The 25777-nt window shown below is 46.0% G+C and overlaps 1 protein-coding gene across 4 annotated transcripts in view; it reads left to right on the plus strand.

The window, feature by feature from the left end:
- The window catches only part of LOC121587671 (protein TANC2), a 116768-nt gene that overhangs the window by 84990 nt on the left and 6001 nt on the right, over positions 1 to 25777 (plus strand). For 3 of the 4 annotated variants that reach the window (XM_041904655.1, XM_041904659.1, XM_041904658.1), the window contains 4 exons: positions 5936 to 6181; positions 13324 to 13478; positions 23580 to 23913; positions 24502 to 24858. In XM_041904655.1, the coding sequence (XP_041760589.1) occupies positions 5936 to 6181; positions 13324 to 13478; positions 23580 to 23913; positions 24502 to 24858 (1092 nt within the window). The remainder of the gene's footprint in view (positions 1 to 5935; positions 6182 to 13323; positions 13479 to 23579; positions 23914 to 24501; positions 24859 to 25777) is intronic. The other variant, XM_041904657.1, reaches the window with a different exon arrangement.

Genomic DNA, 25777 nt, shown 5'->3' on the forward strand with positions numbered 1-25777 from the left:
GTGACGATTTGATTTGGTGCGCGAGTCAAACAGAAGACTGGAGCAGTATAAATAGCATAAATCTATCGCTGGTGTTGGTTTGATAGATGAATTAAGATTAGCGTCAACGGTGGCACGCTCTAGCTGTTTTCTTTCCAAAGGTGTCGGGTTGAAAATGGCAGCGATTGTTAAGCCCATTGCACAGTTGTCGTCTCGCAAGTGACGCAAAACAGCTCCCATCAAAGTGGCCATTCGCAAGGTGTTCGGGAATGGAGAGTATCGAAAGTAAGGAAAACAAACTTGTATCACTCGGTTTGCTTTCAGCGTGTGGCACCGTGGGGCTCGTGCGCGGAAACAAATGCTCTTAAATTTCTCATGGTTGCCTACAGGTAGATTGGCCAGGGTGATGATCGTTTGCTGATAGCCTACATAACGCAAAATTTAAAGATGGCCATCGCAACCACAACAAAAACAGACTCTGGTACCGGTCAGCAACGGTCTAATAGTATGGTTGCTGGTGATTCCGTGGAATGGGTTTTTGGCTAATTTAATTAAACACAGTCTCACCCCGGTGAAGGGGGACGACTCTAGCATACATCTTTTTCCAGCCTTCCGGTTTCAGCCGGTGACTCTGGGGTTAGCGTCGAATTCCAGGAACCAACCTTTCGGTTCGTGTGCACATTGCTCCGTTTATCCGTTCGCTAGTTCTATTATAGGGCTGGAAATGTGATTTAAGATGAAACCAGAGAGGTGATAAAACAACGAATTCCTCGACGAATGGATAACATTTGTGTGTGTTTTTTGTTGCTACGTCATTAACGTATCGTCCGCCGTTAGCCAAGTCCATAGACAGTGGTGTCTTTATCTTATGCACGTTACTTTTTCGTTACTTTTTGACCACAGTGGTCGCAATTTTGTTTCTAGCTTTTGAATTGAAATCACATTCGCTGCTTAAAGTTTGGGGGTTGCGCGTCACGGGCCGTTGGCTGGGTGGTAAAAAAATGAAAATTATACGACACAACAGTGTACGATTATGCTACAGGCGAGATATTACAGTGGAGGGAAACGAACCGAGCGGTAGTTTGCCAACGAGCTGTACTTTCTGCTATAGAACCATGTTGCAAAAGAAATGGTCAAAAGAATGTGTCCACGAGGCACGCTTGGCTAGCACGATGTTGGAATGGTACAAAATTATGTGAAAAATTTTAATTGGACAATCGCTGACCGAGCATTAAGATGGGATGTTCAACGATGATACTTAACAGGTGGATTAGAATTTCAGATGTTTATCTTGTGGTAGTTGTCCCTCGACGGGTTGAGCTTCCTACAGCTGATTGAAATGTTAATGGAAGTCGTGAAATGATAGCTAAACTGCGTTACAAGCAACAAGCTTCAAATGTTTTATACATTGAAATAGAAACTTTTTGCTTCAATTTGTTGAGTTGCACTTATGAATGTGTAGGGCTTTGTTTTACTCACGGAATTAAGTACAGTCTCAGCATATCATATAGGGACATTAGAAATATACCCAACTTTATTTATTCTGAAAATTTAATGAGGTATGAAAGGAAATCACAAAATGGTGGAACTAGTAATCAGATTTCAAGTCAAATGAAGAACAAACAAGAATCTATCTAAACCTTGTTTGATGTGTGATGCAAAATTAAAGAATATTTCTACGAACGCATCATTTTATCATCCTAATTACGTTGATAAAACGTTACCCCTATGGTGCCTTGTTGCCAAAGATAAGATATTTTTTTATTTATCCAGAAGGAACGGTCCAAAAAGGCCGTTTTGCTAAAGATAAGTTTTGCAAACACATAAAACATTCCTAATGATACCCAAAAACTCCAACGATAAAGCTCGGTTCGCTGGTCACATTCGTCTTGGCCAGAAAGATATCGATCAGAATAAATTGATAGCTATCATTCACGACGTTTCCCCGACGGAGCCAATGCTTTCCTTTTCTTTTTATAACATCCAACCTCCGGGTGGCATAGGGGCTCATAAATATGGCGGGCCGTCGTTCCCACACCAGATAACGGACCCTTCGTACGCACCGGTTGGTGGTCTGCCCGAGGATGAAGGATTGAAACACAACATTCAGGCAAATGAATCCCAACATATCGTAGCATCAATCGCAGTCCCAAAAACTCAGTCCGTGCAAATTTAGCTTACCGCTCAGTGCGCGCTTCGTCCGGAATGGAACGAGGAACCTTTGCGAGGAGTCTAACGGTGCCTGGTTAGCCTTTCTTCTCTGTTGTTCCTACTGTTGGTGCGCTTCATTCCCAACAAGGGCAATCCAATTTTCGCTATCACAGTTTACAAAAGCCCAAGGGTGGAAAAGCGCGATAATTAATTGGGTGATCGAACGAAAATGATGTATCGTAAAAATATCTAACGGCTGGACACTAGCAGGTTTAGTGATGCGGCAACCGGGGTTGTGATGCGCACCCGATCGGGGCACATGTTTGGCGCTGGTGGCAATGGGAAACTAATTCATTTTGTTTTATTTTCATTTGACTAATTTTATAGCCCCTCCTAGTCAAGCCGACTTTCACCACCCTAATCAAATTAGCTAAATCGGCCTTTCGGCCCGATCCGATGCTGCCGAGTTGGCGCACAGCGCACCGGCGCAAACTCGTTAGAGGTGAAAGGATTTGTCCGACATTGGACCAGCTTCCCGCACGGCTCCGCTCGGTGCCAATTTATTATTTCGATCTTATCTGCGACAATCATAAATTATGTAGAAAGCCCAAACAAACGGTTCCGATACATTGGTCGCAATCCGATGCGGTGAAAAGCTTTATAGTGCGGGATACTATGGGTAAAACTAGCGCTGCCATACACAAGCGACCAGTGCCTAAATGCTTCCAGGCACCGGCATGTTCTGCTGACAAAATTGCCCATCGTCAATCGGTGCTGGGGTAGTTGAGTTTCAACTGACACTGATAACGCGGACATTCTCGTAAAAATGATCCACTAGCATTCCGCGATCGGCCAGAGCAAAGTTCGTTCATGTTCTCAGACATTTCTCTCGCACACACTGGCCTGGCATGTGACTGACTTGTGTGCGATGTGCGGTGCGATGACAGAGACCTGGCAAGTCAATTTCTTTCACTGCAAGCTGCCGATGACAGGCTGAATGTGGAAAAACAAGCGATCAAACTCGGGGCTGGAATTAACTTGCCCGCCATAGCTCATTCGCTGGGGGAACACGTTTCACTGTCACGACATTAGCGAAAACTATGTTCAGCATGTTTTGCACGTTCCGTCGATCCGTCCCGCTGCCATCTCAACGCTGGTTGTCCACGGCCCAAAAGTCCACGGGCAAAGAATGGAACCGGATCGTTGGAAAAGGTTCTTTCGCCAAACCACAACACAATTGCAAATGGTACGTTCGAGTGTGTTTATTGGATTTGTGGTAGATTAGCGCCGATCTAATACTTCTGTACTATTTTCAAGCGCGGAATGTGAAAGCGGGATGGCCGCAAATGTGCAATTCTCGTGCCCCTTCGTATGCACAATGTCAGATTGGGCGCATTGTGCATTTCAGCGCCGTTTCTCTTGTCGGTTGGGAAGAGTTATGGTATGGATCTGACAGTCGCGTACCGTGTTCGTGTTAGCGCATAGATATCGTTGCTTTATATCGTTATTACATCGTGCGGTGCCCGAGCTGCAGTTATTGCAACTGTATCTTGGATAAACGTGACCGAAATTAATCTCCCACTAATTGAAATCTAATTCCACCCGTTACTCCGTTAGTTGGTCTACTCTCTGAATTGAACTACGGATCAGTTTGTGAGCATGGAGTATTTTGAACATTCTTTACGTTTAACATTTAAAATTTCTTTACTAAAGGATCTTGACGCCATGTTTCGTCTGGTGTCTGTCTGAATATTTGCATCGTTTCAAGAAATAATTTATATGCTTTAAAACACGATTCATCAAATAATAATAACCTAACCTGTTAATTCAAATAATAATAACCTTACACGTGTTAAATTTTTTTGACTAGTTTTTTTAAAATATGTTCGCTCAATCAGGGTATCACCCCGAATGCTATCTTAACCAGTATTCTTCTTAACATTCAGAAAATAGGATATTCGTAGGAGAAAGAATAAAACAAGTAGAACCTGTTACGAAGGCAAGGAAAAGCTAACAAAACAACGTCTGCAACAGGCGCACCATGCCGATCGGTTGGTTTTCCACCATTGCGGGACTGAAAGGTCAACAATGCGCGACGATCAATAACCCTCGATGCGGGGCAACGAAACAGCTTGCTCTAGGGGTGAATGGGGCATTCTCGGATACTCGTGTGTTTGTGCCTGTCTTTGTTTCCTTTCGTCCTGGCATACTGGAATCCACAAGCAACACCGTTCAGTACTTTAACCCCGCTGTAGTGACCCACTTCCCCACAGTTGGCAGGGTCCGTTATTGGTTAAGAGGTTGCGGCCAGTTGACGACCGACACAGATCGATCTCCGTGGGCAGGAAAGTTGTTTACATTCAAAACTGACAAAATATTCGCGGAAGAAATCGTGCACCCGAGGCACCACCGTGATCCTGCGGAGCCAAAATCTCGACCGTTTAATCGCTTACCCTAGTGAGGGGAGAATGAGGGGTAGAGGAGACGGTGCGCTGCGGACAAGCAAGGATGATTTATTGTTTTGCAATGGGGATCGAAGTTTGGAGCAGCGCGTGAATTCACCACGTCGCAGCGTTGTGACGGCTTGAGCTCAAGAAATTCTACATCCTATTGATCCCGATGTGTGTGTATGGTCGGTGTTTAATATTAGCAGACGGCATAGATCTGATCTGATCAGGAGTTTGACACACAACCAATGTAGTGTCCCTGTTATGGGTTGAAAGATTCATGTACTTTACTTTGTCACAGACGAATCGAGCGCGAACGTACATTGTTGCAAACGGTCGTTTGAGCAAAACAAAAACGAGAGAACCCTCCGGGGTCCTTTCGCTCTCTCGCGTCAAACGTTGCAATGGGGTCTAAAGTTCAATTCACTTTAGGTGAACGTACGGGGAAGCGAACGCGCTCCCCCGGCCGGACCTGTCAATTCGTCTTTTCCAGGCCGTTTCCGTATTTCTCCTTGTGGTCGGGGTGCGGTCGGGACCTCCCGCTGGATCAAACACGGGAACACACACAGCAGGTGCTCCACCCAACAAAGTGGCGAGCGAGCGGGAAGGGCACGCGGTTTGTTGACCCGCGGGACATTGGTTATTAATATTTGCAAATTTGAAAAATCGATTGTTCTCGAGCCCTGGGCGCTCTGTGGAGACTCGATGGTTGAGTGATGTTTGGGATCGTACTTTCGTAGTAGGGCCGCTGTTCTGTCTCCCTCAAGGCACGCTGACTCTGAATATCCCGCGCGAAGATCTGGGTTGGGTTCACTCGTTTCAGGTGCACCTAACCAAGGGTACGGTGCCCGCTGAGGACGCAGTAAATCTAGCCTAGTTTAAACCAGGTGATCCTGGGTAAATTTATGACCGGTGAAGCTTGCCAAAGGGCTCACACGTCTGGAAGGTCATACCTTGGTCGGCCCCCTTTTAAACCCCGAACGGGTCCAATTCCAATGTTGTGACTTTCGTTTCCGCCTCTAATGGAGGCCCGTACGGCCTACTCGTCTCGGCAGGGTGGTAAATGAGGCGTCATTAATTTATTGACCTTTGTTCTCCCTTTTGCTGTGGCACCCCAAAAATGGAGAATTGAAGGGCCTAAACGTCTTGAAGCGGCCGCTGACTTTTCAATCGATTACTCTATGATAGCGTCGTGGAGGGTTTGGTTGTTTCGGTTTTTGGCCAGTTGATATTTTGCGGAGAACCTTTTACTCGAATGGATCGTAACCCGCGCCCAATGATGTGCCAGCGAAGGTGCATAGGGTACTGGTTGTGACTAACCGACTAAAAACCTTTCGTTTGCTTTCGTTTACTTTCAGATTTGGCAGCGATTCGTAAGATACTGGAAAACGAAACCGGAGGCGCCCTCTGTCCGAGCTGTCAGATGCCGTTCGATAAGGGCAAGAAAAGGAAGCTGATCGACGCCTGCGGCCACGAACGGTGCTACTCGTGCATGTTCCGGAACGAAGCTTGTCCGCACTGTCAGGCACAGAAGGAACCGAACCAGGCCGGTCACCCGCCACAACACCATCCGGCCTCTCGTGTGCAGCCGGATATGGACAACGGTAAGTCGGCGGGGTTTATAGATAAAGAAGATTTTTTTAATGATTTCCTACCCTTTTTTATCCCGATGGTCATCCGTGTTAGCGGTCGATTTGGAAGGGTAATTTTAAATTAATTTCCTACTGCAATCTCACCCTCTTCCTTTCCTTCCTGCCATGTGGACTCAAGTGTCGTCTGGCCATATGGACCTAGGGCTTGTGTGGAAAAAATGTTGTTTCTCACCTTGCAGCATTCACAAGACTGTCATGTCAGTTGTCATCTTCTGGGATTTATTTGAATTTTAGGAAGCTACCGAATATTTAGCTCATATTCAAATTACCATATGAAAGCCATTCGAAGCTGCAATTTTGAATAGATAGAGATGTAGAGATCATTATCCGATATGTACGAGAAAACATTTTTTTTTAATGTTGAGGCTTTGAAAGTGTACCTTTTTGATTAAACTTTAGGTGTTCCAAAGTTTTCTGGCGGTTTTTTTTATATCCTACAGATAGTTCCGCCCAAAAACAAAAAACCTATGTGATATTTTGATGTGTATATTTTGTGTCTGAATATGTTGATTGCGGCTTTTATTGACGCCTGTGCAAAAGTGAATGCTCGATCGTGATTAAAACGAGCGATATCTTTATTACTTCACTTTGGGCTCGATCGGTTCTTCTTGCTGCTGGTCCTTTTAACACCTCTCGATCAACCTGTCAGAGAGCGGCTACACACGTACAAACACACACACTTCCCCGTCATCACGCGTGGTAGGTTTAGGAAGGACTTCCACCTGACCCGGTTCAGATGGAAATGGTTTAAAAATGCCCATTATTGGATACGTGCGAATGACAACGGAACGGACTGCGATCCGTTGATGTAGATTTAGCGTTTTGCGGCAAAATCTCTTTGATGGCTTCTGCCCGCCAATCAAAAACTCCCACCCCCTGGCCTTCGCCACCATTCGTTGTCGTCGCGCTCGTAATTGGGTCGTCAGTGACCTTGTGTCAATTCTGCCCGCTGCATAAAGCAGACAGGCCCCGCCGTAGAATGATTTTGGGTGACTGATGAACTTTTCTCGAGCCGAGACAAGATACCTGATCCTTCGATTGGGCTCACATACCGTCGGTTCGTTCGAGCTTGGATTAGTATCGGTTAATTACGATCAGCACAATCGGATCGCCGGCCCGGCGTGATCGACGGTGGCTGAAGGGTGCGAACATTGTGGGTTGGTTTATCGTTGTTTTTTTTTTAGTCCATTCGCTCGTATCACTTTACGAGATGCATTCTGCTCGATTGGAAAGTGTTGGGGAAGGACGGGCGGGAAGGGAAATTAATTTTGCGTTTTATTTCCTCAATGCTCAATGTTGACGAGATTGTATCTCGCCCAGTTCCAGTGCGCCGCGGAAAGCAAACGTGTGGACGAACTGCTCTTTTATTGGTTGCATTTACTTTGCGCAATCGTTCGCAACCATTAATGTTTGACCTACTCCCAAGAGACTCGCGGATCCGCATTGTATGCAGGCGTCCCAGGGTGCACTCCACGGCTGGATAGCAGCCCAGTAGAGCGATCGCTCTTCTGGTCAAGTGTCAACGTATGATACCGATACTTGTGGACTGCCGAGCTGTTGGTTGGTGGTTGTGCGTATATGTTCATTTGTCCCTTTATTCCGACGGTAACCTTCTCCGGTGGCCTAAGCTGCCCGGAGTGCCCTCTGGGTGCGAAACATCATGGCAGTTATCATGGCAGAGCCTCACCTCCAACGATGCTTGTCGTTTTATGATACATAAAAATTTAATTTGCCCACCGTTAAGATCAACTGACATTGAGGGGCAGTACGCGGACTACTAGTAGCAGAAAGGACTGTCGTTTTTGTTCCTTTGCCTTTTTGTTGCGCCGCCAGTTCCATTGCCGCGTGCATTGCTCGTTTTTATCGGTCTCTTGGGAGGTCAGCTAATGTTGAAAATAATTGTTAAATTACTCGGGTCTCGTGATTTTTTGAAATGGTTTGAAATTTAGTAACAATGAAGCTTGAAGTAAGCAATTAGCAAACGAGTTGTTTCCTTTTTTTTTTGGTTTCTGCGAAATAGATATCAAAATTAAATGTCACCTTTTATGCAATAGCATTCGACGCACCCTTTAGAATTGAAATTAAATATTTGATTTGTAAAATTAAGCATTAAATGTAAAACTCATGTTTGTCACCCAATAAATAATATATTTTCAATGGATAAATTTCCTTACTGCACGTAAGTTACGATTATAGCCGATGGTGGAGCGCCTAATTTACGATACAAATAAATATGAGGATTTGTCGTGCCAAATTAATCGTGTGGGAAAGATATATTAGAGTATTCGTTCGTTTCACAATGATAACCTTGTTAGCTGTATTTCAGCCATTCCGTGCAAAAAAATTGTCGCGTTGGTGGGTCTTATTTCGCGATTTAACAACCTTCCGTTTTAATTCAATTCCCAATATTCGTCACGCCATGGCTTTTAATGGTATCCATGTTGCGGCTGGTTTCTTTTCGGCCCGCCCATTAGACACATCTGCCTTTCGTTTGTCGTGACGACGGTATATGATGAAGAGGACGCGGTCGCACGAATGGAAAGACTTCGATAGGACAGCAAGCGACGAACCTCTGATACGGTGGTGGATTAGCAGGCCTCCCCCGGGACATGGTTTTGTCATCCAGTTTGGCTTGTTTCGGAATCGTAAATTGTGGGATTGTGCGAATATTTATTAATCCACACGTCACGTGTGTAACACCGGGAGCAGGTTTCCCTTTTAAGCATTACATCAATGTGTGGAGCAAGAAAAATGAAATACGTTCGTGTGGCATGATTTGCAACAAAGTAACTCCGGAATAATTTTCAGCAATAAGATTCCTTTCCTAACTTATAGTTTATATAAAAGTTCAACAAAAGGAAACCAAAGAAGTATATAAATTTGTTTTTATTCTCGCCCCTGTTGTTTAAGCTTTCTGCGTTGTAACAAAATAAAGCACATCAAATCTGCCTTGAACATATTTGACCCATTTGGATTACAAAACTACCACTGCAGCGCTGGGCTTCTGCAGCTGCACCGTCTTTCAATTTGGCTGTAAAATTGTACCGATTCGTTTCGGTTTCGTTCCGTGCGCGGGGGTATAAACCATCATCCAATCAAATCAACTTTTCGATCGTTGGGGCGAGAAAACTTTTCCATTTGACATTTAGTCTTCACAACAGATGGAACTCACTCGCTGGGGACTGCTTTCCTGCAGTGCCACGAAAGAATGAAAGTAAACGGTTCCATTCGGTCGTGAAGAACGATTTCCACTGATTTATGTATCGCTCGGTTATGCTGAGCCGCGGTGCCGGTTGAATCCCCGGCCCGAAAGCGAAACGTGGCGGGTTCCGCGAAACGGTTAGCGCTGACATGTTGAATCATTTTGCGGTTGATTTAACATCTTTTTTTGTTCGTTTCGGTCCATTACGTTTGCATGGGCGATTAAATGAAAATTCATTTACCTCTACGCTGTAGAGGTTGGTGGCAGTAGCAACAGAGGTAGGTTTACATTATAAATCATGATTGGATTGCCGCAATAACCGCAGGTTTGGGTAAAAACTTTTAGCAGCGTACGGTTCGAAGTTCCAGTGCGCGAAGTGGTTGGTTTTGTTGTTGTTTTGTTTTACTGTAATATGTGACGCATGAAATGACATGCGTTTTAAATGCGTATCTGGAACCGAAATTGGTTCGGTTCCCGGTATGTACACCAGCGATTGTAGTATTGCGGACGATCTTTTATGCAAATACACACATGTGTTTGGTTTTCTTATGCTCTACTTTCTTCAGGAACGTCCATTGATTTTACGCCTTCAAACGTGCTGGGAGTAAAATCGCAATGTAATCGAAAACGCCTTCCCAAAAACACACAAAGCACCAAGGGTGAAAAGGAAGGTTCATTGTGATTTGCATACTAGGGGTACGGTCGTTGTGCAAAGCAGTGCTCGCGCGCAGTTGTTCTTTTTATCTGTTGTTGATCTTGCGCATTGTGCCGGAAGAATGGATGCTCGTCGAAAGCAAGTCACCTTCACATAGCTCAACAGAACAGTTCAATTTACATTACAATTCCTGTACGGGTACATGAGGCGCAGCAGCTGGTAGAATGTTTTATCTTTTATCAGAAGTATGTATCATTGTGGGTGAATAATCGCTGCTTGAATTGTTTGAGTTTGAAGCATATTAGGATAGAAGCAACATTTAGAAATAAATTGGAAAACATTTTGAATGATATTACCTTGTAGTGTACACAACATTTAAAAATACTTGAAGCATACATTGGTATATACGATGTGTAGATGTTTGGTTATGATAAAAAATACAAAATAACGAAATGAAATAACAATAATAAAATCGACCAGAAAAGTCTTAACACGCTATTATAACATGTTAAACAATCTTGTTAAATCGAATGAAGAATCGAAAATTCTAAAGAGTGCAACTTCAAAACCTCAGACATGTATCCTTCTTATTGTTAGTTAACATTCTCATGGCCATGCAACAACGTATGCAATCATCACAGAACTGTTATGCGACAGTATAATTGTAACAGCGATTGCTATTGACTTCTATTCAACTGAACCTGCATAAATAAATACCACCAAGAAGCTATACAAACTATCAACTATTGCCATCCAACGGGTTGGCGAACGATGCTTTAGGCAGTTTCTTAAGACAATTCCCCTTCGTTCAAGAACACTGGCACAGTCAGAATTGGTGGGTCGTGATTTGCAAAGAATGTTACGCAATAACGTGTTTTCTGCCATCCAAACGCTCTGCTATACACCGCCGACATAGCTAGTTTAATGCTACCGGCTACCGGAATACCGGATCGTGCCCAGTTCATACCCGCCCGTTTCGGAAAGTGTTTGCTGCTTAGCGGTGTGGCGTTATACACATGCACATGGCTAGTTTCCCCACAATCGGCGTACGCAACAAATGGGCATTGTATTAGGTGACGTTTGGAGGGCAGGCTGCATACACACTCGAAGGAAGGACACGTGCAGCAACCGACCTGTACGATCGCATATGTATGTGGTTGTGTATGTGTATCAGTGAGACCACTTCAGTGTAGAATTATGCTGTTATTATAGTGGACGCTCGATCGGCCATTCTCTGATCTCCATAAATGGTGAAGGGTAGATACATGCCCGGATGTTTTTTTTCTTCTTCCTCACACCCCGTTAGGCAAAATGTACTCCGCGCGCGATCGTGGACGGGTATCGAATCGCACGGTGAACCGCTTCAGAGCTGCCGGCTATGATGCGATACCCAGTGCTCCGAGCACGGTTGAAGTGTTACGACCTTCGTCTCCACTAATCATATCACTGCCACCGGTGTTACCCCTGCTGATTAATCATAGCATTATTTAACCAGCCTTTTTTTACATGATACGTAACGTAATCAAATGTTACATACGGGGAGAATCGGCATCACCTTCATTTTCGAGGCTCCATTTCCCGCATGCTTCTCTTAGTGCATGCTTGTGCAATCCCTTTTGGACGGCAAAACAAACACCGACAGCATGTTCCACCAGAGATCGTACACGAACAAACCAAAACCACTCACTTTCTATTCCCTGAGAAAGGTCTTCATTTGGTAGTTTTTTTGCTTTTTGTTTACTTTTTTCCAACAATTGCTCAGCATCACGCACCGATCAACGCTTTGTTAGGGAGCAATTTTCTTTCTGCACTCATTAGGCGTGAAAAAATCATCATTCGAAAGGCAAACGGTGCTGCCGGTAGAGCAAGACGTTTGTTGGTGGTGGTGGTGGTGGTGGTGGTTGGCGAGTCGATCGGTTCACGACATTCGGCCGCGGCCACATGTAGTACATGCTATAGCATGGGTGTACCAGCAGCAACGGTGAATGATGCACTTCGGCGCCCAATTTCGAAGAAGTAATTTTACGCACGCTCACGTACACGATGTTTTCATCTTCCGGTTGGTTCCACAAAAAGCCACAAAAAGCCGAAGTGTGGCCGCCTGGCTACTTGTACGTAAACCCATTTCATTTCGCCTGTTTTCGTGGTATGGCGTGTCTAGAGCCCTTAAATGTGGTTCAATTTGTGCGCCGCTGCGGAAATGGAAGCTGTCGCGCTCATGGTAGCAGTTGGTGGTTGTAAAATTCAGCACCTCGGGCCACTCAGCCATCTCCGGCACGGTTGCGCTCAATTATGTGCCGTTGTCAATGGGTGCAACTTTTAAAAGCCTGCAAGCTGTTTCAAGTTGAAGCAAAAGTTGACTTTTGTACACAGAAATTTGTAACGCTAAAACGGCAAAAAGCTTTACTTTAAACAGAGTGCGTAACAAACATACCACCGTTCCGTGACATCTACGCCACAGCAGCATAAATACCGCTGGGGCCATGTCAATATCGTCTTTAGCACCGAACGCGGTTGAGCGTGTGCTTTTGGCCTGGTTTATTCCGGCACGGGTGCGGTGTAAAATGGCTGAAATATCTTTCGTTCTGCCAATTATATGCAAATGCCAGCGCCATTTCGATCGTGCGAGGCAGGTCATTATTATCATTATTATCATTATGACATTTTGTTTGCATTCGGCCGACCGCAACACACAGTTGCATTCCAACGGGGGTTGTTTGCCGCCGTCTGCCCCCAAAAATTGGCGACCCCGAAAATGAAAACACATCAACATGAAAGACACAAGACGATGATGGTTTGTGGTGCCACATGCGTTCGAACACAGCGCTTCGAGCTGCATCATTTGCGTCGCGTCATATGTGAAGAGGTACTGTGTAGTGCTTTCTCTGCCCGCTTCCTTCGACGCACCTCACTCAAGCTGACAGGACAACGTGTGCAATTTGACACCTTCTGCACAGGGCACACGGGACACCAATCACGTGCAATCGTACCATCGGTGCATCGGATCATTACGATTGTTATGTGTTTCGTTCGTATCGATACGTTCGCTCGTGGTGGTGGGTCACAAAAGCCATTGCCGTGCGGATCGTACAATTGTAGCGACGTATTTAATTAACAACGGATCAAAAACGACCGATCAATCGTTCGATCGATGTCGAGCGAATGGGACCGGCGCTAAGGGGGTTTACGCAACTGTACGATCAAATGCTATTTATGCTCTTTCTGTTTGGTTTGCAGATATTCTCTCGTCGAATGGTGCTATCTACCAACCGCTCAGCCGCAAGATGCACGGTTATGGGAGCAGTAACCATCTGATGTCACCGCTAGGTTCACCGCAACCTCAAAATCGATCGCAGATGCGCACGAACGGGCACTTCTCGTCGATCTATCAGGTAAGCATCGGAGTATAAAATGAATACACGTTATTTTTCAATTTAAATCCTCATACAGTAAAATTAAATGAAGTTAATAAATAAATCAGCTGATGTAATCAACGCTGATCACAGACTCAACTTAAACTGAATGTAACTCGGATTAAAAATATAAACCATAAGAATGTTTCTTCCACACACAAATTGACACTTGAACATCGAAACTGCTGTCAAATTTAGTACCAGTAAAATACTCTGTAAAGTATGCGACGTTGAAGTAGTCTGGAAACCCCAGATTTGCCCTTATTGTTCAAAGGATAAACGCTAAAGTTCAGAGCAAAATGTCACTACTTCGGTAATAGCAAAACGTGTTTAACAATTTGGACCCCATAAACCATGCAACACTGTGTCCGATATTACAGGTATACCAATGTGATTGCCTCCTTCTCAACAATGCTAATGTAATTCGCAGACCAGCAGAGTTAATGTAATTCAGTTGCAAAAAAAAGACGTAGTTCAAGCCATGATTGACACGCGACGGTTCACTCGCAGTCCGTATGATATGCGACAATTTCTCGACCCAGTCAATTGACCGTCAATTGTCTTTGGGCGCGATACGGCGTTGCGAATTCTATTAAAGCAGTACCCCAAGCGCTGGAACCAATCGATCTGGAGCAAAGGTTAGCTCCGAACAAGTGAGTCTCGGCTGCGGCGTGACCGATAGCCGGTGGAGCCCATCACGCTCAAGGTACGGAGTCTGCAGCTTGTAACCACCGGCAACCGCCTAATTAAGCCGGAGGTCATCCCCTGGTACCCTGGCCAGCCGCGGTGGTACCGTTCGGGGTCGACAAATTTCAACGTGACCGCTCGGTACCTCGCTCACGTCGACTCGCCGTCTTGATTGATATATTTATTACGCGCGCGAATGCTGTTGGAGTTTGCTGTTTCTTTTCTTGCTGCCCGGCTGCTGCGTCATTATCCGGCTGCTGCATGGCCCGCCAGACTCCCGCTGGTCATAATCGAAGGCCAACCTGAGCGGTGGCAAATGTCAGTGATTGCGGGACCGCACCATGCAGCAAACGTCCGGCGTATAATGTTCCGGCGTACTGAATGTCTTACTGAGCGTAAGAGCGAACGGCAGCTCGTGGTGGTGGCGTTCAATCGGCATTAAAGGCTTTTTTATCAATTGGACGTGGTTCCGGTTGGCGCGAAATGGCGCGAAAAATTATGCTCCATTCCCCTGACCTAATGGTGCACGCGAGGGGGGCAAACATAAAAACATTAGCAAACGACCAGCTGTTAGGTGGTGGGGCAAGTGATCAGTGTGTGTGTGTGTTTTGACAGGGTCAATTAGTTGATGTAAAGGCTCGGTTGTTTTGGTTTGTTTTGGTACACGTGCGAATGGGTTTAGGTTCAGGTGTCCGGCTGACTGGCTGATGGGTGATGGGCGAAGACATGACCTAGACACGGTTTCAGAGCTGTGGCTCCTCATCCGCGGCATGCACGGGAAGCACGGCGTCTTGTGGTGCTCATTTGGCACAAGGTTACGTTTGGCAAAAACCGTTTGGATGTGTTTTGTCTGTGTATGTGTCCACTTTACGCAAGGCTTTATGACAGCGCGTTGATACAAACCGAGCTCGCAGGCTTTTGATCGACAGCGACAATCGATTCGTTCGTTTGTTTGGGATGTCTTTTCACTGTTGCGTTGATTGTTGAATTATTTATAAAGTTATTGAATCATCCAAGGTGTTAATTCGGCAAGTTATGGCATGACAAACTACCCAAAAGCCAAATTTATTCCACTTTAATGACAAACTCTTGATGAGCCTATATTGTCGAGTGAACATATTCAGGAACGCATTGCAGGACATTTAACGTGATTAAAGCTCGAGCGCGTTGAAAGGCATCGTACATTCAAAACAGCAAATTAAGCCCACATTACCCAGAGTTGTCAATGGTCGTAAAAGAGCGCACCAGTACTACTTTCGTTATCAAAAAAGCACCAGGTTTGTTGCACAATTCGGGCGCCCAACATCAGATTACCAACACCAGTGCAACACCACTGCAGCGCAACGGCACAGTGGATGGATTGCGGTTTTATTGCTCACATAAAGCTCGTGCACTCTCTTTCGCTTGTGTTTCATTTTTCGCCTGCCCTAGCGATCCGATAAATGATTGACTTGTGCGCGCCATGGGCATTGAAATAATTCAGCAACTCCGGACCGAGGGGGGTTTTTATGGGAAAACGTCCACAACTACTCGCCCGGACGATCATCATCGCTTTTAATTGAGCCCGTCAGTATTCGGGTGACCGGCGTAAATGTCGAGTGCAGCAGCGAGCATACAAACTTTGCAAACTCTCCAGCGCTTGATTGATCAACGTTTTATTCTTACACTGAGGGATGGGTTCCTCGTTTAAGGGCGGTGGTGGTGGTGGTGGTGATGTTGTGCAATAATAGGTACAGCATTGTGGGGAAGGATTCCTCATTCCTATCTACACACACGAATACACTCGTCAAAACGTTTTACAGCGTTGCTTGTCGCTGGTTACGCCTCAAAATAAGAGTAAGAAAGCCTTTACCAATAAACCAACGTCACTGCGAGTTGGGCAACAGACAAGTCACTGCGAGTGCGAGAATTTATGTTGTCCCGGTAGTTCAAGGTGCAGCTCGGTGGTACAGCCATCGGCTTGCACTAAGTGCAGAGAGTGCGCCAATTTGTACGACAAAAGTGTCAATAAAACGCTGTTCGACACTTCTTGTGACAAACCGTGAGCGCAAAGCCCCGGGTGGAAATAAATCCTGAAATCCGCGCGGTCGGCGCAGTGTGGAGTAGGAGGTAAAAGCGATCGCTCGAAGGGCAGCGGGCGTCCTAGAGAGCGGGCTATGATATTTTATTGATATATTACGCGCTATTCACGATTGTCGCAATCAACCTTGAAGACCGTCGAAATGACCGTGTGTCCACACGGGAGGAGACACAATCATCAAGGCGGATGAGGGGAAGGGAGCTACACGGATCGAGTCCCTATCAATGTGGACCAGACACACACACACACATGCGCGATCGAAAACAAAACAAACCACAGGGAAAGATAATTGAAACGTAAAGCCACCCGCGGATAGTGTGCGGGACCTGTGCCGCGGTCTCCACGCACTCCAAAGCGTGGATTTGCGTCTTCATCGTCGTTTTTTGCCATCTACCAACAGAACTCGACAGTCTGCTCGAGGTCAAATTCGATCGCATGCTGCGCACATACGTACGTGTGTCTGTGTGCTTATGCTTTCCAGCGACCGCAGTTGGTAGGGTAAAATGAAAATTGAAGGGAATTTCAAGTGCTTAATTGATTTTTCGCACGACATTGACAAACGTGAGAATATTGTATGCTTGCGCTCGCTGCCCTGGCCAAACGTTCTTTTACGTCTGCCACTTGCGATACCGGCTCGAGGTGTCAACGAGTGGAAAAGGGAGTTGGAGGGAGAGAGAGAGAGGTGGGCGAAAATGGCATGCAAAAGGTATGGTCGCATCGTTGGCTGCTGCATCGTATCGATTCCGAGGTGCGATTGTCGAGATTTATGATGTTTACCTTATGCTGCGGTGTGCAATTTTGCCACACTCGTCGTCTGCCCTCGGACGATAATTTAAAGGTGATAAATTCATTATGGCCGGTGAGTGGCTGGGCAAAGGGTGATCGATGCATGCACGGGGTGTGTGCAGTCGTGGAGGACGATACGGTTGTGAGAAAATGTTATACAGCTCGAGGAATCGTTGCAATTGTTGCATATTATAAAGCGTTAGAATAGCCTTATCTTACTGATTTCTGATGCGTGAAAATGCGACCCGACGCCCCTCTAACGCGCGTGCCAAAACACATCTCACAACGTGTCCGCACGCGTACAAAACCCTTGTATCCTGCTGAAGTCTCACGGTAAGTATTGATTTGTCACACTTTACAAAAACCCCACTCACATCAACACAGAAAGCCCTTTTGATTGTGCAGTTTGTTTTGTCGCTCAGTGAACCTTCGGTCCATTCTTTTCATCAACAAATCAGCTCGCGTTTAGCGCATTGTTTGATCTGTGCCGTCTGTTGAATGGTTTGTGCACGCTTTTTTTTTAGCGTATTAACCATTCCAAGCAGCACACTCCGATGGCGGATTGCCAGTGGCATACGTTCACACCGTTTCGTACATTCTGCAAAAGCGTGAGAGACACCGATTTGGAGAACATATGTCCCCCGCCGCCGTGGTGCAAGTTTATGAAGTGCAACGACAGCACGCCTCCTACCCCTTTCTGAAGCTGTAATGTTGCTTTATTCAAACGGTGTGGCATGCAAACTGAGCAATGAAATCTTATGCCGGCAATCAATTGGGTCTCGCATCGGTGTTGAGTGTTGAGAAAGTGTGAACGTATGAAATTGGTACGATTTTAAGGTACTTTCCATGTGGTATGATGTGGCAAAGTTATGAGCAAAATGTTCGCTGTTTGATTCGATGGCGCATTTGCAAGATGTTTCCAGTTAGCTCCGATTTAGTAAGTGGACGGTAAAAAGTGTTGCAAAAAACAGAACATTAATTACTAAAAAAACTACAAAAAAACAGAACATTCAATCACTTCTGATTCAAACTGTTAAAATAATGTAGTAAATATGAAGAAAAAATCAAATTTGAGTTTAAACTCAAAATATTGAGTTGACTCTATTGACAAAGGGAAAGAAATCTATCAAACTCTTTTAGTATGAATTAAAAAAAAAGGTAAAAGTAGGAATTTACATTTACCGACCGGTTCATTTGAATCCAATTAAGCCAATTTCGGTGGCACTTTCGTAGGCCGCTGCGTAACGTGAAAGATCAAAGAACCAAATGGTAAAGAAAAGGAAAAAATAAACAAACGTACATACGCACATGAACATAACTCTTTGCACAACGTCTTTGTTTCTCGGTTGATTAAAGTACTCGGAGGCTGGGAAATATTTTGCCAGACCGCCGGCCAAATCAAACCAACGGGGGCAGCAAGGAGGGCGTGACGAAACAGTAGTTTGTTGGTGGGTGGGCAAACTAGTTGAACATATCTCCCCTTCCTTTTTGCCAGACACACATACAGACCCACACACACACACACCTTTATAATAGACCCATGTTGTGAGAGTATAATTGAATGAGCTTAATTCGCGTCCAGCAGCAGCGGCGGCTGGAGTAGCATGCGAAACCGCCAACCGCATGCAACATATGCTGTTTCAAATGCTGTACAACATTGGGTCAGATCGTTCGATCGTTAGCAAGCCAATCGACAGCTCCCGGAGTCTTTGCAAAAAGGTGCAGCTACACCGACCGCCGACCACCGGCTGCTCGAACCCGACCCGACGTGTGTCCATCATCAGCATCAACTCCCGGGCAAACCCAAGAAGCTGAGGCGTAATGCGGGAAGGTCTCGTTAGTTTGGTTTTTGCACTACACACTCTCTGATCTGGCACGGCGCGATCGCGATCAGGTCGAAATCATCGAACGTCACCTGCAGTGAAAGGTGACGAGGTGGATGGGGTGAGGAGTGTGTACTACCAGTGACGCTTTTTATGGGTCTGCACGACGCGAGGGACAAACGGGTGATCGAACGAGCGTACACAAATTGGAGGCCGCCTGGTAGTGGTGGTGCTGCTGTTGGTGGCCGCACCATTAGAGCGCACACGCTGTCGTTGTCTCATAATTATGCTTCTGTACGGTGTGCTTCTGTACGGTAGAGAAACGGTGGCGAAGTGGGCTAGGAAATTATGATCCATTACATCAATCAGCGCATCGCAATGAAGCCTTTTTTAGGCAGAGGTGTTGAAAAGGAATGCAATGCCAGCACCAAGAACCAAAGAGCGGGGTGAGCGTGGAAGCTTCAAAGCGTAAACTAGGCTCGTTGACGGGCTAGACACCATGTGAGGGTTGTTCATCTGTTTTTTTTAATGCACAAATCCCCTAAACACACATACACACATACATGCAAACGCTAGCAGCGCTGCCGACCGTTCTGTGAGCGTAAAACATGATGCATAATTTACCTTGCAAGCGTGTAAAAGCTCGCCAGAAAATCAATCGATTTGCAAATGCATCCTCGAACGATCGCGGGATGCAGCCCAATGCTGGCCGCGGCCGCGGTGTTGCAATCGCCTCCCACCGTGTGCTAGGAACTAATGTCGACTGCATGCATGCGTAATGTGAAGGGTCCGGTTTATTTTTATTAATGTTCGCAACGTGCGCTGCATATTTGCTGCTGCTGCTGCCGCTGCTGCCCCGGACACTGAAAAAGGCTGGCGCCAATTCACGATTCGCGCAGTCGTAAAAGAAAACCAAAATTAAACGGAACGTTTGCCATGCTTGCTTCCCCCTCGGTATTGGCCGGATATTGATGGAGTGAATGATTGATGCAAAAGATGGTTTCCAGACCTTTGTGTGAGAGGTTTTCAGAAGTTCGAAAAGGATTGTAGCTTTAAAATGAAGCACTGCATTTGAATGCACTGTTTGGTGCAACAAATTAGCACCCTCGACATTAAAACGAATCGTGTCGATCCGGGAGGGGAAGTTAACGCTTATGATTTGAACGTGTTCGGTCGTCAAGGTAAATTGTAACATAAATCAATAAGTGCGATCGTTACTTTGAATCACTACGATGCATGGTGGGGGGCCTTCTGTCCAAATGGAGGACCAAAAAAACAATTCACCATCCCGCAAGCGCACGGTGCGGACGTCGTTGAAACACCATTAATCCAAATCAATCCTCTAATCGTTGCTTAATGTGCGATCGATGCAAGATCATTACTCACGAAACACTGTTCCCCAACTTGTGGCAACGGACGGATGCAACGGCAATCGATCGACCGATTGCATAACGATCGTCCGATGCTGTCAAACATCCGCACCGGACACCGATCGCGTTCCATATCTTCCACATCTTTGCACGATCGATCGATCGATCGATGGAACTGTACGACACTGTGTGGTGGATGTAAACGGAGGTGCGGTTTGCGCTCTGCAAACTGTAACTCTTTGTGCAATGCAGTTTTCGCGTGCAGTGCATAATTTAATTGCATCTGTTAGTGCTGCTGCTGCTGCTGCTGCTGAAGATGTGCCATTTTGTTCCTTTCACAACAGCCACCTCGATCGAACGGAGAAAGAGTCGCGTGGTCGCGCGTGGTTGAATTTGACTGACTCGTGGACGGGCGGGCAGCGCAGCCGTTTATGGACCGATTGCATCTTGTTCACTGTCGTCGCACATACGGATGATTCATCATCATCGATCACCACCACCATACACCGGCTGGAAAGAGAACGAGGATGGATAAGGCAAGCTGCTGAAGCTAATGAAGAGGCATCAGCAGCAGCAATACGGTACCAACGCAATTGCCGGGAACGACAAGTCCGGGGGATATCAATTTATTCCACCCTTCTGGATGTCTGGGGAGACGCGGTGGTACGGTTGTGATCGAGTGGCACACAAACATGAGCAAGTAGAAAATAAATAAAAATAAAAGAAACACACCCTGAATGCCCTTTTTGCGCGATTTTGCAACCCAGAATGTGTGGTTGTGTGCGTTTCTTCACTTCTTCGTGCCATTTCATTTTCTCTCAATGTCTGTGGAGACCTTCCCTTATCTGCCCTCGTGTACCGTGCCGAGTTGGGTAGTAAATGCCATTTTTGGTAGCGACAAACCGGTAGCTTTTGCTCAGGCTCCAGGCAAGGTTCCGGTTCTGTGGGACTGGTGGCGATCGAGTGGTGTCGTTTATCTCTGCGCCGCCGCGTGCTGCAATTTTTGGGCCAAGATAGTCGGATTTGTTTGGCACTGACTTTGGCTGTGATTAGTGCTGCTGCCCGGTTATGGTGGCCATACGCAAGCGCGCACAGTTAAAGGGTTGTGCGTGTGTGTGTGTGTGTGTGTGTGTAACATTCCCTTTTGAAAAGCAGCCTTCTGTAGGCTATGGTCCCATTTCCTCAACAAAAAAACATACTCTTCTTTGCTTCATATGGTCTGCAACAAGATGGAAGATGGCTGCTATTTTTTCTTCCTCTTGAGCTCCAAACAAACTCATATGGACATGCTGGTCTGACCGAATGGAGGGACCTTTATACTTTATACTTTATACTCTTTGCAAGTGGCCATGCAACGTAGTGGTCCTTTCGCTACAACCTCAATTACCTTTGCGCGTGTACGTTGAAGCCCCCAAGAAGCGTGGACGTTCTGCAAAAGTAGGTGAACCACCAGTGCGTTCCAACGAAAGATGAGGATCTATAATTGGACACACTCCGGTGGATCGATCGGGTTCCTTGATCGGGTGCAGATCTTTAATTGTACGTTGACCACTTCCCCATTGTTGCAAGGTGGCTGGTATGAGATCTTTCGGCACAAGGGCTACGGAAGCACCGGAAACACAACTGCCAGCAGATGCACGGATTGTGATGATTGGAACTTCTTTTTTTTTTTTGGGAGGAAATGTCATTACGTGACAATGACGCTGTCGGTGACGATCGACCCGATAATCAGCAGCAATTTTAGTGTACCATTCCATCCACCCCAATTTGGTTAAAGTTGGGTCCCGCTTTGGTCGATTTCATATTAGGTGAAAATTTTAATTATTTCCTTTCGATCGTGGTGCGGTGATGTGTCTGGAGTGGGGCAGGAGTCACTCCAGTTCTCCCTGCGGGTGGTTCACTTCTTGTACGGTTTAACAGTAATTTCTTGTAATTGGTATATGTGTTGTTTGGGTTGGTGTGAAGCCACCACCAAGAGGGGTGTGTTTGTTGATTTTGGAACCCGAAAATTGGACCGCTATTTTGTCGTTTGTTGTCCAGATGTTGTCTGTTAATTTCGAGTGAAAACATAATTTAAAGTACCGTAGTTGGTTAATCACATTTCTCTCTGTCTGTGTGTCATGTGTACTGCTACCAAAAAACAGCCTTATTTTTGATGAAAGAGGCTGTTTCTTGAAAAATTTATAACCTTGTATTGATTTAAAGTGAGTGATGGTTCTTTTATTTTTAATATACTACGAAACATAAATTTAATGAAGAACTCATTTCTTTAACTATATTTTTTATGAATAACACTCTCCTGGATAGTTTCAAGTTACACATAAGGACGAGCTGCCCGCAGAAAACAAACTTCTTTACCAAACCCTCCAGACAGCCAATGATGAGTCAGCTTAAAATTTTTGCCAGCCGTGTATTAATCTCTTACCGGCCCCCATCTAAAAACCCCGAGAATCGATCGGTCTGTGTGTGAATGGGTCCCCCACCCCCGACAGAGAACCTCCTTGCTCTTCCAACCGGCGTGAAACCCGTGTAAAAACCGCGCATATGCTGTTGCAGGCCTGTCGAAGATCATTAGATAATTGCGACCGGTCAGCCAGGCAGAGACCAGAGGCTTACTAGCCCATACCGAAAACAAATAAAACAGCAACGACAAAAGCGAAACAAAACACAGACACACACACATACAATTGACCAAAACCGCAACACAAAAAGCCGTCCCCTTTTTGCACCCCAAATAACGCATTGCCACCAGGGGTTTGAAGGGAAGGGCGAGGGTTGGAGTTAGGGTATGATTGTATTTGAGCGGATTTCAGCTTTCAGTTTCGTATGCTCTTTGCTTGCCGGCTTGTTACGAAATTCTTTGCGCCAAACGCGATCGGTTGCTGCAGAACGTTAGGCGATGAAGCGAATGTGAAGATTTGAGAGAACGAAATTATACACTTAGGCTGTGGCCCATTAGAGGGACGATGCTGCGCTACGCTATCGTGTGGATAATAAAATCCTTATTGTAAGATTTCATCTGGAACACGACAATCGGCTATTTTTTGCATCTTTTGTTCTTGTGGGAATCAGTTCTTTTGAAATCCCAACATCTTTGTAATATTGTAGATTTTTATTATTATTAAATAAACACCTAAATTGTGTAGCAACTGTTTAACTGAATGGTTCATTCTGTGAAATAATTTAAACAATATATTTAGCGATAATTAACTTAAACGGGTTTAACTGAACTCGACACAAACTGTTTTTGTCACTATTTATGTCCACTAATGATCGAAAGAATCCACTCCACTTATCACTTACTTATGTCCCTCCCCTCGGTCTATCTTTCCAGAGTCCCTCGGACATACTCGGCACAGCGGAGCGGTACAAGCTGAAGGACCGGCCTCCAAAGTGTCCCCCGGGCGGTAAGACGGAATCGCACTACGCCAGCATCACCACCGGCAGCACCGGTGTCGCCGGATCGACCCATCTCCAGCAGCCCGGCTACGGCATGATGAAGCCCCTGCAGCAACGGTCAGCCCTTAACAGCAGCAGCGAAATCACGTCCAGCACTTGTGCGACACCGCCACAGAACCGCCGGCGTCTGTTCAGTCCCAAGAATCTGCGCAGCCCGTTCGGGTACCGGCGCAGCAACGGGAACGCAGCGGACAACAGCACACTGTCGGGTAAGTGTTCGTGGGTTATGACCCCCCCTGGTCAGGGGGGGAGGAACAGATCGTGATTGAGCAATCGCAGTACCAGTTCATTTCGCCATCGAGAAGAGAGGGTGGAATTATGAATGTGGCTATTGATCTTGGGCACTGCGAAGCCTTCAAGCCTGAAGGCGATCAGTTCCGCGGATCCTTCGCCTGGTAGAGGACGTGGTGGTGGTGGTGGTGGTGGTGGCATTAATTATAGGACGAGATCACCTTTCCAGCATGTCGATCGCTCGGGTCATGTAATTACAGCACACACTCGCACACTTTCTATCATCCTCATCGCTCTATCCCTTTCTTTTCTCTTTCTCGTTTTTCTTTTCTTTTCTTTTGCTCCGCGCCCGCGTTGTCCTTGGCAACGCGATCATCGTGTTGATCGTCACTAAAAAAAACGTCTATCGTTCATCAACATCAACAACTGCATCACACCCGCCGTCTGCATTATGTTGCACGTTTGATTTCCGCGAAAAATTCTGTCCCTCTCATCCTACCCCTACCCCATTCGCCGGTCTGCTTTCCGCTGCGCTCGATGCACATCCGCTTACCACACGAGAGCAGGCTTAGCCTCGCTGCTAAATCCAGCAACGTTCCATCGGGCAACGACGGCCGCTGCGAGCAAAATTAGTCGTTCGATGGCCCTACGGACCACTGGCGGACTATCGCGAGACGGTGGTGGTGGTGGTGGTAGCGGAGGCTCGTCAAGTGGTGGCGTTGGAGGTGGTAGTGGGTTCAATCTGTTGGCCTCCCATGGGCCACCGATGAACGGGATTAGCAAGCGCCAGCGGAACGCTAATGATGGCCATAAATTTCATCGACTCAGCCTCGGTTCGTCCGCGTCGATGGTTTTCGGCAAAATTAAATCTCTCTGGTCAGCGCAGGCGACGACGGTCAACGCGGGATTGAATCAATTAGCAGGCATGGGCTCTTCTTCGCAATCTTGTTTTTTTGTTTCGGCCTGTGTTGTTTTTTTCTTCTCTTTTTCCTTCCGTCTGAAGCGTTTGATCCGTTCTTATGTTGTCTTACGTTTTATTTAGTCGTTTTGATTTTCGCTGGATTTTTGGTTTTGTTCTTTATCGTTGCGGTTTTTGTTTTGTTATCGTTTTGCTTTTATTTTTTTACGTTCTCTTTCGTTATGATGCGCATGTTTTCTTCGGTTTCTTTTTTAGTGTTGAGTCTGCATGGTCACTAGAAATTCTAGCGCTTGTTTAACCGGTCGTTTGCTGAGTTGATTGTATCCCCTTCTAGCTACAACTTTGTTTCCATTATGCACAACGTTTTCTTGTTTGCCAAAAAATATATGGTTTCATGGAGGCGAAACAGCTTACTAGCCACTCTTTCGCCGCGTGTGATTTGGTTTATGTAAACCCAATAACATTATGGCTCCGTTGCCGAATAATGTCATCGGTGGTTTTGATCGGTGGTCTCTTACTCAACCCAAGAACACCCAGCAAGCAAATCAATTTCTGGAGCGCTTCCAAACGACTGTTTTGATCGTTCCGCGCGCACCCAACCGTCTCGGTCGTGGCGGTGGTAGGAATTAAGTAATTTGCCTAAGCCTGTGGTAGAATTATAACGCGCGTGAAGCATAAAGAATGGTAGGATAGGCGAAGCTAAGCAAATATTTTGCAAGCTTACGTGTGTTTGCTCAGCGACATTAAAGTTCATTTAAAAGCTTTATAATCCTGCTCGCGAATCTGCCATAGCAATGCAGAAACATTCCTGGCGAAACATTAAACAAACGGCAGACATTTTACGATCGATCGGTCGCGCGCTGGTCACTGAACTCGGTGCCGAAAGATGTCTGGTCGGATACAGTTTCGGGGGTTGTTTGTGA

The sequence above is a fragment of the Anopheles merus genome, chromosome 2R, assembly GCF_017562075.2.
Source record: "Anopheles merus strain MAF chromosome 2R, AmerM5.1, whole genome shotgun sequence".
NCBI lineage: Eukaryota > Metazoa > Arthropoda > Insecta > Diptera > Culicidae > Anopheles > Anopheles merus.